Source organism: Artemia franciscana, chromosome 3, assembly GCF_032884065.1.
Source record: "Artemia franciscana chromosome 3, ASM3288406v1, whole genome shotgun sequence".
NCBI lineage: Eukaryota > Metazoa > Arthropoda > Branchiopoda > Anostraca > Artemiidae > Artemia > Artemia franciscana.
In genome coordinates this window covers 21,129,854-21,147,198 of record NC_088865.1, presented here as the reverse complement: position 1 = coordinate 21,147,198, position 17,345 = coordinate 21,129,854, and the positions used below count along the sequence as shown (strand labels likewise).

The 17,345-nt window shown below is 34.2% G+C and overlaps 1 protein-coding gene across 1 annotated transcript; it reads right to left on the bottom strand.

Moving 5' to 3' along the window:
• Window positions 1-3,059: 3,059 nt before the first annotated feature.
• LOC136025495 (cullin-5-like) lies at window positions 3,060-4,022 on the bottom strand. Its single transcript, XM_065701526.1, has one exon. The coding sequence runs from the start codon at window positions 4,020-4,022 to the stop codon at window positions 3,060-3,062; it is 963 nt and encodes a 320-aa protein (XP_065557598.1).
• Between the last annotated feature and the right edge of the window lie 13,323 nt (window positions 4,023-17,345).

Genomic DNA, 17,345 nt, shown 5'->3' with positions numbered 1-17,345 from the left:
GTAACCTTAACTCTGAAAAACGGAATTTCGATACCAATAATTACATCAAACGAAGATAGTTACATCAAAAGGTTACTTGGAAGGATGTTTCCATCGATGAATTTTTCATGAGGGAAGAGAATTTTCATGCAGGGAGTGCAGGATTTTCTAGCACTAAAAAAAAAAAAAAACAATGAAAAAATTCTTAAAAAAAAGTTTTCCAACTGGAAGTAAGAAGCAGCATGAAAACTTAAACGAACAGAAATTATGTAAGAAGCAGCATGAAAACTTAAACGAACAGAAATTATTTAAGAAGCAGCATGAAAACTTAAACGAACAGAAATTATTACATATATATGGGCGTTCGTCTCCTCTACCTCAATACCTCGCTCTTTGCACTAAAGTATTTTTAGTAATTTCAACTATTTATTCTGCGGCTTTTGCGTTTCAGGAGTTATTCTTAAAGAACTAGTCAAGCTTTAGTGTAAAGAGCGAGGTATTGACGAGGGGGCTAACCCCCTCATATACGTAATAATAATATACAAAAATAAAAGCTCGTTACGTAAGTTATTTCGTAAGTTAGGTATATTTATTACTAATAAAAACGGTCGTAAAAAAATTAAAAGTTCTAGTTGCCTTTTTAGAACCAAAAAATTGGAGGTCAACTAGGCCTCTTCCAACTTTTTTTTTCAAAATCGTCCTATCAAAACTGTGATAAAGCCATTAACCCCCCCCCCCCCCCCCCAAAAAAAATAGTACATAAATTTCGTTTTAATTATTTTATATGCAGTGAGCCAAAATCAAAACATACATTAATTCAAAAAGCATTCAGAAATTAAAAAAAAACTAGTTTTTTCAACTTAAAGTAAGGCGCGACATTAAAATCTAAAACGAACCGAAATTATTCCGTATATGAAAGGGGCTGTCCCCTCCTCGACGTCCCGCTCTTTATACTAAAGGTTTATATTGTTTTAAAAAGTAGAACTGTGACAAAGAGTCAAACGTCAGTGCAAAGAGTGGGACGTTGAGGAGGGGACAGCCCCTTTCATATACGGAACAGTTTCAGTTCGTTTTGTTTTAATGTCGCTCCTTACTTTCAGTTAAAAAAACATGTTTTGTTTATTGAATTAAAACTCGAAACGGACAGAAATTATTACGTGTATGAGGGGGGTTGCTCCTCTTCAACATCTCGCTCTTTTCGCTGAAGTTTGAATTCTGCCCCAATTCTTTGAGAACGACTCCCAAAACAGAGTAAATTTAATTAGAAAATTGTTTTGAATCTGTGAGCCAATTGTCGACAGGAAGGTGACCAAAAACATAAGGAAACGTACAAAATCAGCAAAGTTCTTGCATACCCAGGGGACTACATCTGGACCTATTGAGAGACAAAGGAGGTACATTCATATGGAATCAGTGTTAAAATATGCATTGACTCTCACCTTTTTTTTCTGCGACTTAGCTAACGAATTTATGGGGAAAATTACGGTTTCATTGAATATATAATTTTTTAACATTCAATATAATGTATTATTTTGATTCTTATTTATCTGCTGAAAACGGGCCTTAGGAAGTGGCTCGTGGGTTAATGGGAAATACATTTCAAGATTACTAATGTAATATGGCCTAAGCTATTGGTCTTGCGAAAATGGCACATCAAAAGTGGGAACACTACATGTTGAATTTGACCTGTGCATTCTATTGCTTGGTTTAGTTAATTTTGGTTTCGTAGTGCTGTTAGTGCTTTCAAGGCCACTTTATTCTCTTTGATTTGAGGAAAATGCTGGAGTTACGGTGGGATAATTTAATGACCATGAAGTATTAAATACTATCGAAAAAAAAACAACCGAATATCACAGAACTTTCATACTTTGTACAAGAATGAAGTGATTACTCTCATTGAATTTATTGAAATAAGAATTTGGTTTAGGCCAAAAAAAATGTCCCAGGGTGCCCGGGATATTAGGATAGACGTCCCGTATAATTTAAAGAATAAGCAGGTATTGCATACTATCGAAACCCCCCCCCCGAAAAAAAAAAAAAAACAAAACAAAAAACAACAAAGCAACAAAACAAACAAACAAAACTGAAAATCTCAGAACCTTCTTACTTTATAAAAGAATGAAGTGATTATTCTCATTGAGTTCATTGACATAAGAATTTGGTTTGGGTTAAAAGACGTCCCGGGTGCCGATTTGGGGGCGGGGTGAATGCTCTCCTGAACTTATAAAGCATTCGGTTCTTTTGTATCAGCCAGCACACACTCACTCGAGAAGTCAATTTAAGTTAATCACAATGAAATATAACCTTCGTATAACCTTTAGTTTGTATTATAATATAATATGGCAACATACTTGCACATTAGGGGGAGGGGGAGTAAAATATTTTGACAGTGCCCTCAACTTACCCCCCTCTCCCTAATGTACAAATAAATTGTCGAAGAAAACAATTAGAAAGTAAATTTTTTCAAATCAAAACATTCCAAGGAAAATATTTCAGGCGGAGTCGTCTGCAAAGAATTTTAGGGCCAACATGTGCGTAGATACAATGCTCCAACTATCGACGAAGTGGCAATCGTTATGGTCTGTGATCAGTTTTTACCTCGAGACATTATTCTTCATAAGCGAAACGCTCTGTTGGTAAGAATTGCTGAAACTCATCGATGCTACGATGCCCTGCAATTTCTTTTCATTTTTTTGGATGCAGCCGACGGCTATCACTTTAATAAGGCCAAGCATGTGAACTGCACCTGTTAGGTTTTTAACAACCTTTTCTTTGATATGCTCATTTTCGAGCTCAAGAATATCATTTACTGCCTCTAAAACACAAAAGATTGAGTGAACAATTGTCCGCTGCACTTGAAGTGCCTTAACGTCCCTCTGATATAGCACGTTCTGAGAGAGTAGCCCAAATTTCACTGTTCACTTTGGGAACAACAATTTTATCTGTATTTGCAGGCCTAGGGTGGCGCTCAAATAAATCTTTTAGCTTCTCTATTTCCAAAAAAAACATTGTCAAATAGAATAGAACAAGCAAAATAGAATAGAACAAGCAAAACTACAGTCCAAACTTGCTTAACTCCCTTAATGTAATGGAAAGCATGGTTTCCTGACATATTTCCTCCTGACATATTTATGTTTAATAAGCCACTTAAGTTGATGTTTGATAAATTCGCTTGTTGGTGTAAACTGATACTTCAAAAGTCCAATAACATCTGCTTGTAATTGACTGAAAGGCATACTCCACTCCCTAGTTTTCAAAATCGTCTTAATGGCCTCCTGTACTATAGTAGCTCTCTGCTCCATAATTGCCTTAAGTAGTTCATCTTTCTCTTCTTCTGTCACTAACACTACTCGCCCAATTAAATTCACTATGCCAAAGTTCTGAACCTTCCCATTTCTGATAAGAGCAAAATTCTCATTGATCCAAAAATTGCTAGAATAGGTGAAGTCTTCCTGACTTTGGCACGTTGGAGAATATGATAGCACTTGCTGCTTTCGTTTTGGAAGCCCCACGAGTGACCATAAAGTGTTCCGCAAGTCAGCATCAGTCAATCCTGTTATAGATAGCAGAGTTTCAAATGATATTTTATCTTTCGTTTCATCCCAAGCATATAGCACTGCCATTTGAAAATGAGTTACCTTCAAGTAATACTCGCCAGTTTCATTAGTAAAATGGATAATTGCAACCGACAATCGATGCAAATGATGGAGCTCTTTCCCAGTATTCCCAATACTTCTGGGATAAATATCTTTTGCTTTAGATAGAGCTCTTCTTAGTTCGGGTGGTAAAGATAGAGGACTGGGAGGTTTCAATTCTTCGGCGATCTGCGACAGATTTGGACTTGGTACAAATGCATTTAACACTTTCATTTCGAATGTACCGGTGGTAACCATTTCATTTAATTGGTCATTCAAAGAGCAAGGAACTTTGATGTCTTTTAACATCTGGGCATACTCATTTATAAAACATGCAGACATATCTGCTTCTTTTAACCATTTAACCATATTTTCCTCTTTATCAGAGTCTGCAGAAGTATCATACATGAGTCTCTTGGCTAGGTGTGCTTTATAGTAACCCATAAAAACATCTTTATTCTGTATATACTTCAATATAAGCAGAGCATCTTTGAGCCGGCTATCAATTTCATCTGATGTCAGTCTCTTCCGAAGTCGGGTCTTTCTTAGCAGTTAATCAAAATAATCTGCTAAAAGCTCTGGACAACGTAATTCAGGCAATCTTGTTGTTGCTCCTCGTGAAGAAGGAATATCCAAGGTAAATACATCAATATCATTAACAACTTTCTTAAAAGCCTTGTCTCTTGCGGCTCGGATAAAGCTCTATTTGCAAATTTGGCAAGTTTCTTATGGATCTTGGGACCCTCTTTGTTACCTGAACGTTCTTCAGAAATCTTTTTGAATAGAGAGTCATTTGACCATTTTTCTTTTAATCTTTTACCTTTTTGCTTTTCTGGAGAAGCCTTCCGTTTCTGTCATGGATTTTTGTGTGGTTCACCTAGCAAATTCTTATGGTTCTAGAACCTATTTGTGGGCTCCGAGAGCTAGATTTGTCGTTCCTAGAACTAAATTCAGGGCTCTGAGAGCCATATCGAGCATGAGTTTGAAACCCTGGGCTCCGAGAGCCATTATTTGTTCTATGATCACTATCACGCTCACCTGAGAGTATTCTGCGACGCGAATGAGTTTTATATCGCCTTCCACGTTCATAATCTTCATCAACTAAACTATCCAACAATCCAATCACTATTTCACTGTCACTCATTATTTAATTTGGTCTGTATCAAAGCGAATGCGAACGTCAACTGGTTTTGGTTTTGGTCAATTGAGGCGATTGTACGTGTCTATCTCAGTTTAACTCGAGGCGAATACAAGGCGCTCCTTTTGGAGTAGAATTAAACACTATCAACCAAAATGGCTAGAGTCGGACTTGTGGATTTTAGAAATTAAGCACTTTATTCTGGGCTGCATATATGGATAGATAGATAGATAGATACGATTTTATTTGACCAAAATTTTCATGGCACTGCCAAATTTCTTATGGTATAGTAACATTAAAAATCGATGCAAAATAATAAAAAAAAAACCACATCAATCCTCCTGACTTTCGTTATACATTTTTACAAAACTAGGTATTACAACTTCGCTAACCGCTGGTGGGCACAGCGTACCGGCTGATGTTTGTCAACAGGCACTGCCAACTTGCACGGGAGTCGTTTTGTTGTGGATTGAGGGGGGGGGGAGGGTTTTGTGGATTGGGTGGATCAAAGAGTTTCTTCTAAAATCCGCGCAGAGTTTCTCTTCTTTTTTCCAGAGTTTGTATTTTAAACTTTGTCAGCAGCTCTTCATACAACATTTCTGCCTGCTTCGAAACTATCATTAGAGCTCTTTTCTGAACTCTTTCGAGCCTAGTGCTTTGCTCATCCGTCAGTCCAAAATGCCATACAGGAGCTGCATATTCCAGAATTGGGTGAATACAAGATGTAAATATTCGGAGGAGGTGATCTGGAGGGGTGCTATGTTTCGATATAAGCTTGAGCATCTGCAGTCCAGTATTACCCCTTTCTACTAGACTAGTTGTGTTTGCTTCCTATTTTAAATCACTGGTTATAATAATTCCCAAGTGTTTAATCTTACTGACGTTAACGAGAATCAGAGATAGTGTGTCGGAAATTAGGTTCAGAAGAATTTAAAAATGAAATAGTTAAAATAGAAGATTTACTGTCATTTACTGTCATATTTGAATCGGAAGCTTTAGTCTTCACATTATCAATTAAAATTTGGGCTTTGCTACATTCATTTGCTTCACAGATTTCTCCAAGGGTAAGGTCATCAACATATTTCGAACGGACTTCACAATCATTAGCAATATTATTAGTCATAACTAGGAACAGAATAGGACCCAGAATGGCACCTTGAGGTACACCACAAAAAAACTGGCTCAGGGTCAGAGAAAGTTCTTATATTTGAAAATTTGGAACCTATTTATTAAAAAAAACTCTGAATGATTTTCACAACAGCAGGGCTCACTCTAAAATCAATTAAAAGCTTAGAAATTAAAATGTTATGATCAATCAGATCGAAACCCTTTTTAAAATCAATTGTTAATAGGTTTAGCCATTTACAAGGCTCATCAACAAGCTTAAGAATAAAATGTAAAAGACTGACTAGATAATGGTATGTTGATGTATTCTTTCTGTTACCTTACTAATGAGGATATAGGAGGGGTTTAACTTCAGCTTTTAGCCAATTTGCTAAAAAACTTTCGTACATTTTGCTGAATAAGGGGGTCAAAGTGATTGGTCTTCCGCCGTCGAAATTAAGTCCAGTATCTTTTTTAGGGATTTGAATAACATACCCTGTTTTCCATATCTGTGGGTAAACTGAAGAAGTTGAAATACAATTAAAAATTTGCGTTAGTTGCTTAGTCAATTTGTCAGGAAATGCTTTTATAAGTTCAATCGGAATATCAATGGGAGTTATACTAGTTCATTTAAGATTCTTTATTTTACTAAAGACTTGACCCTCAGAAATAGTAGGTAAAGGTATGTCATCATGTGGTATTTTCTTATACTCTTGGGTCGTTTTATTTACATCAAGAGGCGGCAAAGATTGGATTATTCTGGCCAAATGACCGTTTAACTAGTTAGCAACTTTTTCATCATTATAATCTGAGCAAAGACATAACAAACGAAGAAAAAAAAAAGAAAAGAAAAGAAATAAAACAATTAAAATATGACCAATTTCTAATCATTAAAATAAAACAAGAATATGCGAAAATAAAAAAAAAACACAAAACATTTATTAACCAAGACCCAAAATAAAATTTTTCATTTTTGTCTTAAATAAACCACCCGAACGCACTCTTGAAGAGGATTCCAAACCTTAGGAAATAAGTATCTGAAATAGAAACCTGCTCTAGTTCCACTTCTGTATCCAGTGACTATATTATCAGTATTGCGGGTACTATAACTATGAAGTGATTTATTTACTTCGTAAAAACCAAGAAATAAGTCAGGACTGGTACAATTCCAACTCTAGTATGACAACCTTCCTGCTTGGTAGTCTTGAAGTTGCCAAAAATTACGCAGTCAAAGTTTATTATAACACCCCTCAATGTCATTAGTTTTTTTTCTATGCATCCACCATTAAGTCGTATAGCTTTGTTTTGAAGAATTTGTACTTGTTTAAAATTTGAATAAAAGTTGCTTATAAAACAAACGGAAATACGGACGCTTTACCAGGATTTCAACAATTTACAGGCGTTTTTACTGATTGAGTGGGAAGTATTTTTAATAGAGTGAACAATCGTAAAGAAACCGGGAGACGGTCAACAGTTTTATTTATAGAAAACCTAGGTGTTAATGTTATGCCTCAGGACGTCCCGAGGGGAGTTGAGGGCACAACCCCCTTCCCAATGTTTTGGTAATCGGTAAGATTTTCACCTAAGGGAAAATTTTGGAAGAAGTTTTTAAAATTGCTAGTTTGTGCAGAATAATCGGCAGAAATCAGGTAACAATTCGGAAAAGTCCACGTAGTTCACCCCCGTGATGAACTCTGAAAAGAGGCTCAGGACACCCTTGTATGCCACTTCTGCAATGCCAATTTTAGAAATAATTTTAGAGTGCACGTTTAATTTTGCTTAAAGATGAGTTTCATGTCTTTCTGTGTACTTTTCATAGAATCACTCGAATGGAATATTACAAACGTTAAAATCGAGTTTTTGAAGATAAAGATGAGAAAAATCCCAATTTGATATTCCATAAGCGGAATTTCCGCTATTGTTTCCAGATACTTTTAAGAGGTATTAAATTTTCGCCTTGTTTATCGAAGAGAGACTATAAAGTTCTTTAAGTTATAAACTTGTTTAGTTTTTAAAAGGTTTGCGTTTCAAGCTAGGCATCTTTTCTTTTACAATATGCATCAATCATGATAGTTGGGCTGTAATCTTGACCTTCATAGGCTGCAAGTTATGCATTCATTTACTGAATTGTTGGTTGCTCTATTTAGGATATCACTCAGGATATATTGCAGTTTGAAAAGAGCCCATCAGGAGAATATGAATAAAAATAGAATTTTTGACAACAATACAACTGGAAAATTTTTTGAGAAAACAGGAGAAAAACTCTTCCCTAAAATATCCCAACTTGACCTTACCCCCTTTTTGGGCTTAAATTCACCCTGAATTGCGTGCCCGATTCGCTCCGCAAAAATCTTGACAGAGATCTGTAGCTTTCAAGTCTGTCTTTCCGCATCTGTGTTATATTTTTTTTTTTTTTTTTTACCAAACAAAGAATAAACAAATGAATCCAAACTTTCAGGTCCCTGACAATTATGTGACACAATCTTTTGTTCCCAAGAGATTTTTAGCAAGATAAAAAAGTCTACTAGTCGGTAAACCTTCAACTTTATGAACTCAAATTATTTTTGAGCTTTAGTTCTACTCGTCTTAAAAAAAGAAATTCTAGAGTAACCTTAAAGACAAATTCATTAATGTAGTTACCATTTGTAGGTGGGCCATAACCAAAAAGATGTTGCATTGAGGGCCATAACCATGAAACGTCCAAGCCAATATGCACTTTGTCGTTTGAAGGCAATACTTCCCTCCCTGTTCAATTTCTGTTCGCAACAGTAAACAATAGCAATAAAAATGCAGACAAAAGTTAGGATGTGGAAATGACAAACGTGCCTGAAAAAAGAAAAAGTAAAGAGCACACTTTTCTTTTATCTTTGATTACGAACGAAACATTTTTTTATAAATAAATAATAACAAACCAACAGTAAAAATCTACAAACTTTAATTGTCTTAACTTTTAAGTTTCAATGAATTCACCTATAAGGGACATTTTTGAAACGTTAAGAAGATAATGACCTGCTATTTCGTGCCCATGTTCTATCCGGATCATACCCATGAAACAAAAGCGCTGTCTCCATGAAAATACCCAAACAGTGCCAGGGCTTAATTAGCACTTACGATGTTAAAATTTTCCTCAATCGGAGGCAAAGAGCAGCTTAAGTTTAACACAACATGAGCATAATTCAATACTAAAACAGAAAGTCCCCGATAAATGCAACTAGTGACCGTATGCGGCTGCACCTCAAGGACATTATTATTATTATGTGTAGAAGATGTTTATTATGTATAGAAGATATTATGTGCACATTACCTAATCCCTTTTTGCACAGGAATCAAACTCTTAGAAAAAAAAAAACACCATCAACAGGTACCTAAACATGGAGCTACCTATGCATACTTCTAAAGCACGTAACAATTGAATGATCAAGACTTCGGGCCTGAGAGTTAAAGTAGCTGATACGAGTTTATACCCGAATAGAAAGCTCGACACACATCATGACTACCAAATATTAGGGGCCCCCAAGCTCCCTCGACTCAATTTAAAAATCTGAAATAATACATAATGTATAAATACAGTATAAAATATAATTAATTCAATATATACATACGATATATAATATAATTTGTGGTGATAGTTTTCTACAATTTTCACCGTTTCGAGGGAGTGTTCGATTTATTTAGTAAAAAAAAAGAATCATCGACATACATGTGTTTCACTAGTTTACTTTGAATTAAGAGGTGTTATCTAAATTCTTTTACAAGTGGAGATACCCCCCCCCTCATCCAACGCGTTTAACCAGTTCCTTCCAGAACCAAAAAAGTTCTTTTAACCAGAAATAAGCCTTCCCCAGAATAACTTGTTAAATTCTACTTAGTAACACTTTTCACTATGTTTATCAAGATTGAAAAATAGACTGCCTCAAATCTGTACTTTTCAATCAAGAATGCCTAGTCAGGATTCAATGAAATGAGCCTTCCCCAGAATAGCTCATTAAATGCTAATGGTTTCAACTTCATACTACACGCGGTTTTAGAAAAATTTCAGATACTCCTTTTTAACAACGATTTTGCAAAAAAAAAAATGTGGAATAATTTCGGAGGCAGGGTTGTTTTTCCCAGGGGTGAGCGTATAGAAACAATGGTCATAGAATGCCGGGACAAACTAGTTGGAATTAAAAGTTGTAGTGCTGTTTTATAAGTGACCATAAGAGTACGAAATGGGAAAGTATGCTTTTCTACGGTTTTGGGGAGCTAAACAATGATTTTGCACCAAAACAGAAAAAGTTGTTATCAATCGACAGTTATGAAATAGTAAATCGACTTAAAAGCATAAAAAAATCCTTTTTATTGCCACGACACATTTCTTTGCGAGAATATTTTCTTATAAAACTTATTATTTTTGACTGTAGGAACTTGAAAGTTCCCTACAAAGTTTAGTTTGACAAGCTGAATCTAATGGTGTGATTTTCATTAACATTTATTGATACTTTTAGGGGGTTTCCCCTCTTTTACAAAAAATCAGAAACATTTTAATCGAAGCGTAGCTGTTGATGCGTAACTTTGAACCTAATGCATTGTAAATATTTAGAATAGGCATAAAAAGCCAATTATATTTCTCTATTAGTATCTAAAAAGATCCGATATTTTCCGTTCTAGTTACTATTGCCCAAGTCACTCCATACTCACAAGGTTTTACCAAGAGCTATATGAAATTGGCTAAGTGAACTACATAGATTCTTCATAGATCTTTTTATATGGATTGGTTATCTCAGAATTTTCAATAGATAGTAACTAACCATCTTTAGTCGACAATTACAGTTTTACACCTCCAAATGAAACGAGGAGCGAATTTACTACAGTGCAAACTTTTCGGATACCAAAGAGCTCCTAATTTCAATTCTAGAGAGCCCTCTTCGGATTTTACTGGATCATCTTTTCCATGCAATCACACATGCTTGATGATGAGATATTCAGCAAGATCATTTGCCCTTTTGGAAATGAATGAATTGAGGATCAGGCGAAGTCCCTAATGCTCGTAAATAAAAAGAAAGAATAATAGTAATGAATCAAATAGGCTATAAAAGTTCAGAATAAATTGGAGATCAAACTTACGCTGACAATTTCTTGTCATTTCCTGTCATGGAAAACATGAGAACAGTTGAAAACAAGAGAACAATTGAAAACAAATACAACATGAGTGCGTCTTGCTCCAATCTGAGAGTCTCGCGCTGGAAATATACAGCCTGAAACCAAATGGATATTTCAGCCAGAAAAGATGCAATGAATAAAATTGTCTAAAAAAAATATATAAAATTATATATAACCATTCTGTATCATTAATTATCACATTATTACTAGTCCATAAATTTATAAATGATATACAAATAAAGGTGACAAATAATCACATAAAATTGTTAATTAGAACACACTTTTTCCTGAACTTTATTTCTAAATTCTTCAAACCTTGTTATGTCATTAACTGTCTTATCATTACTACTCCAGAATTTTATTCCTCGAAAAAAAAGGAAACTTAGATCGTGTAGTGATTGTAATTGGAGCAGACAACCTTTCACTTAGCGGTACATTTACAGAATGGACAACGTGCTTATTTTTTGGAATCTAACGTGCGACAAAGAGCCCTGAATCCACCAGACACATTTTTAACTGCTTTCTTTTCGTTATGTCAAAATGATTCTTTTGCAAAAAAACTGCTGTATACTGAAGTACCTTCGTATTACGCATGGAATGCTAAAAAGAAATCATTTGAACGTCGAAAACAGGGCAAGTCAGTTTACGGCCAACCTACCATCTTCAAAGATACCGTGATAGGAAGACTACACCATTCACCCCAATCAACACGAATGCTTCTCTCTCCGCCTGCTTTTGGTGAATGTACCCGGTCCGACGTCCTTTGGGTATTTGAGAACTGTAAACGGTACTATACATGACACTTATCGTAGTGCATGCCAAGCTCTGAATTTATTGAAGAATGATCAACAATGGGAATATTGCATCAATGACGCGTGCGAAACGTCAACTCGAAGTCAAATTCATGCATTGTTTGGAATCATATTAACAACGTCCTCTCCTTCAGCTCCTACAGAGTTATGGGAGAAATATAAATCGAAAATGGCTGAGGATATACTCCAACGAAAACGGTTAGAGACGTCAGTAATGACCTTTGATTTTACATCAGAAATTTATACTACGCTAGTTATTGTCAAAATTTTGAGAAAATTCGTTAAGGTCCTTAATTTAGAGAAAACTATTTGTTAGTCACGTTATTTTTGTATACCTTAGCAAGGTAATGACGTTGTCACACTTGTCAATCTTCTAAGGAAAAACTGAGGAAGATTTTTATGCATGGAGATACTTATATTAAATTACTTAATGAGAGAAAATAAAAATTTGCATAGATTTTCAATACTATATTTAATATATATGTATTAAAAATATTTAGAAATATCTAGTATTTAGTATTTAGTATTATTATTTTTATTGAAGATTTGTGCGTATGTATGGCAAACAAACATCTTCATAGTTTGGGAATTCCTTCACCTAATCGTAACGCTGCTGTTTCAACATGTGTAGAATTGGACCGTGAACAAAGATACAGCACGAGTGATTTATTGTCGTACAAAATAACATTTCTAAGTTAACGTCTGAGTAAAAGGACATTTATGATAAGATAATGCATTTTGTCGATAACAACGTTGGAGACATCTTCTTTTTGGATGCCCCAGGAGGTATTGGTAAGACATTTGTGATAAAATTGATTCTGGCATCAATTCGATCAAAAAATGACATAGCGTTGTCAATTGTGTCATCCGGAATAGCCGCAACGTTGCTGCCTGGCGGAAGAACTGCTCATTCCGCTTTGAAATTGCCTCTGAATTTTCATTCTATAGAAACTCCCTCGTGCAATATTTCCAAATCATCTGGGATTGGTAAAGTATTGCAGCAATGCAAACTTGTTATTTGGAACGAGTGCACAATGGCACACAAAGAATCGCTCGAGGCTCTGGATCAATCATTGAGAGATTTGCGAGGGAATTGGAAACCCTTTGGCAGCACATTAATATTGCTTGCGGGAGATTTCAGGCAAACATTACCTATAATACCTAGAAAAACCCCCTGTGGACGAAATGAATGCCTGCCTGAAAAATTCTAATTTATGGTCACACGTAAAGATATTAAAATTAACTACAAATATGCGTGTCCGATTGCAAAACGATGACTGGTCAAACATTTCCAGATCAATTGCTGGCAATTGGAAATGGAAAGCTCCTAGTAGACTCAATTTCAGGACGTATGCAACTGCCTGCTGAATTCTGTAATTTAGTGGTCCAAAAATGAATTGGTTGAAAAAGTATTTCCGAATATTTTAACCAATTATAAAAATCATAAATGGCTAAAAGAACAAGCGATTCTGACAGCCAATAAAATTCTGGAATAGTAATGATAAGACAGTTAATGACATAACAACAAAAAACCTCCGCGAGTACCAATATGGCTCTTCTGAATACGTCCACACTCTCTTCTGTAATGTATTTCCTATGGTGTATCTAGTTCCTCTAGTGTATCTCAATAGTTTGACCTGATATTCCTTGTGTCCTTTTTGTCAATATTGCTGTCTTTCAGATACATTTTTTGAATTGACCTCATCAAGGTTTTTTCACTTCTTTCCAGAAGTAATTTATTTACAATTATTTTACGGCCTCCATGTGCTCATCTACAGTGATCTCTTCATATATGCTCACACTTTCCCCTGTAATCTCTTCATCCATGACGATGTCAAGCATTTTCTGTACATTTATATATGAGCAATGGGCCACTTCATTTAATTTCTTTCTATATTGCCAGGTTATCAAAGGCTTCTGTCCTCTGTCTCTGGCCTCTTGGTCCAATTGTATTAAATTCAGGCATTTAAACACATATGAGGGGTAACTAGGCCGAGACATTGAACCAACGGCAGAGATGATCTCGTTCATCTTAAATTCTTTTTCCATTTTCAATCTTCTTTTCTGCTTTGATCATTGGATATTGAAAGATGTATCATGTACGCTATTCGCCCATAACTTGAAATTTTCAAGTGACCTGATCTTTTCATGAGAAATTTGTTCTGCTACTTCTAGCTTAATTTTTGGAATCTTGACCTTTTGATTGCTCATATTTGACACTTTCAAGTACATTGTCCCCCTTTCTATGGTCAAAAGCTGACTTTCAACGAAAATAGAAGGATATTTCTCTAGCGTATAGCCTTCTACTAAAGTAGTAATTCGCTGATTGGGCTCAGTCTTTGTTGTTGCTAAAATCTGAATGAAAGTCCCTGCCTCTATTATTACCTTATTATTGAGCTGTAATTCATATTTTTGGCAAGGATCAGTATCTTGCAAAGCTGTTCAATTAAAATCCCATTTTATTGCGGGGCTAGTGATTTTGATTTCATTACTAGTTGGATTCCAAATTATACCATATTTTCGCAGTTTATACGCTTGTCATAGGTAATGTTTATAGGGTTACATCCAAGTATAAAGGAAAGGGTAAGAAAAGCTATGTTCTTTGCCATTTGATTATCTTTGTACATGTTGATTCCACAAGAAATCATGAAAATGATGAAACTTGATGAAATAAAGATATGAGAAAATCTTTCCATATAAAAACCTATAATAGAACAGAAAACAAATATTAGATTTAAAACTCGAAACTAATAATTCATGACAAAATTAAATGTGTCCATGTTTCTGTACCCTAATATGCATGAAAATGGCAGTTTCCTGCAAATAATCATCTACACGATGGTCCTTTTTTTATCTGTATGAAGTTTTAAATGGCATTCCCCCAAAGAGCTCAACTGATGATCTGTGACTGATGTTAGGCTATTCATACATTTTGAATTTTATTCTGTATATTTGACGATTGTTTCCTAAATATTTCCTCTCTGATCATTCAAGTCGAAGCCCCCGTATCAGTTAGACAAGGTACATTTTTAAGACACTACTAAAACAACGAACTATGAGTAAATCTGTAGAATTATTAAAATTGCAACATTGAAGACTGTTTAAGGGTCTAATGTAACTCGCTGCCTTTTCGACCCTCAAAGGCTATGCTTTTCGTTTAAGTTCACCCCATGATCGTAATTGTTTCACTAAAATCTAAGAAAAGCATTGTTGGCATAACTATGTTCATACAAATATACACCCAAAACCAAAAAAAACCCAAAAATTAAATATACAAAATTAAAACCTTATATTACAACTGGCACTTAAGATACACAAAATGCTGACGTTATTTTTTGTTAATTTTTTCTCACCTTCATTTATTTTTATATTTCTTTTCTTCTTTTTTTCTCTTTTAAATAGAAAAACCATTTTATGTTAATTTTTAAAAAAGCTAATTTTTGCTAATTTTTCTTATCTTCATTTTTTTTTATATTTCTTTTTCTTCTTTTTCTGAATGTAATGCATCTGCCGATTCCCAAAAAAATTCAATAAGTTTAAATTTAATTAAAACCCAAGAAAAAACTGAACATAAACAAAAGAAGAAATAGAATGACTAATAATAAAAATTACAGGAATCAAGTCTGTGTTTCTACTATTCTAACTGAAATTTTAGCCTGTTTTGAGGATTTCAAGAATTTCTACGATCTTTACCTATATTTCAGCAGTTGTAATTGAAAATGGCTTAAATTGCAGATTCTGTAAAACCTAAATTCAGCATAACATAGTTTATTATGAACAGTAAATTTTAATAAAAAAGCAAAAAATTTGAAAATTTAATTTTTTTCTAATTATCTAAGAAAAAGCTGCAGACTGATTTAGTGCTCTGGAGTACTAATTTTTTTCTGATATTGGTTTGAATATTCAAAACTTAAATCCTCTTTCGATATTTAAAAATTTAATATTAAATCTTGGTTTCGTAAACTTAGTATTTTCAAAGATTCGCTATTTCAGCTTTCTCAAATTTAAACAATAAATGTTTTTTGAAAATGATATGACAGAATACAGCATAAATATAATCTAAATTTTAGAATATACGGTCTAATTGCTAATGATCTAGGGAAAACATTATAATTATATTTACATTTAATTACTAAAATAACAATTACTAATAGAACTTGAAGCATTATAATTTCGAAAAGACAAAATTGGTGTAATCATTACACAAAGACGCTCCATAATTGACAAAATGTCGAAAAGAGCATGGCGTTATACAGAACAAAAGAAAGAATAGAGAGTCAATTTCAGCCATTCTTTTATCTACGTCATCTATTATTTTTTTGATCTGAGTTTGGGAATCTTAGGGAACAGGATACCCTTTCTTTCCTTCTGCGCATCCTCACTTGGTTGCAATCCTTAGTCTGATTTTACGAATTGAAAAAAGGATTCCTTTAATTCGTTAGTATTTTTCTTCAGTCTCATTACTGGTTGGAATAATGTTTCGAACGGCTTATGATCTAGTTTCTTTAATATTTTTCACACATTGTTACTTGTTAGAAGCGAATGTGCGTGTTTGAACAACACTCCATGTTTTATGATGTCCTGTGCATTTGCATGAATGAAAATACTCATCAAAATCGTTATGAGCTTCATTTTCTTTTTCTAAAGTTAATGTTAATATTATTTGTGTTCAAAAGTAATTCTCTTAATTTTTCTTGTTCAAAGGTAATTCTCTTACTTGTACAAGTTTTTTGTGTATTTGTGTTTTTAGAAAGAATATTTGGAAGGTAGTCGTTATTTTATATTTTATTATCTACTTTGCAAAATGCTCTACTCATGAGCCCTAATTATTGACCTAATAATACATTAGTCATAGAGTTCAGTCTAACATAGCCTTGTTGGTTACAGGGCAAGAGACACAATTTCTAGAAGTGAGCAATTATTTGTAAATAATATAAAATTATTTAATTGAACACATAAAATTATAAATCGTGGCAAAAACGCCAGTTAAATTCTTTTATTTGAGAATTTGAGACAGGTGACATCCAGTGCCATTAGGGCTACACTACTGATTAATTTAAAAAATAAGATGAAATTTAAAAAAATAATAAATTACCAGCAATATCGGTTTATATGTTGTTGTTGAGGTTTTGGGCAGGGTATCCTCTAGTACCATTAGGGCTATACTACTCGTTAATTTAAAAATAAAATGTATTTACAAAAATAATAGATTGCCAACAATATCAGTAGAATTTGACTTTTGAGGTGTGGGGCAGGTTGACCTCCCTATGACCACACTGCTCATTAATTCTGTTGTTGGTAATTTCTATCCTGTAGTAATATAATAGGGAATAATTAGTTTTGTTATCAATTATGTTATTGTACATAACAATTATAGATCAACATGTCATAATTTTCCAAGCGGTGTTTCAATAATATTAGAATATCAATTGTAATACTTGTAGGTCACTCAGTTCACTGCTTGGCTTGAATCTTTTTCGACGGTCCTTAACGGTTGTTAAGGCAAGCCCACCGGGTTCGAAACACCCAGTGCTA

Excerpts from the sequence above, each read along its gene's own strand:
- LOC136025495 (XM_065701526.1), bottom strand. The coding sequence starts at position 4,022 with ATGTATGATACTTCTGCAGACTCTGATAAAGAGGAAAATATGGTTAAA.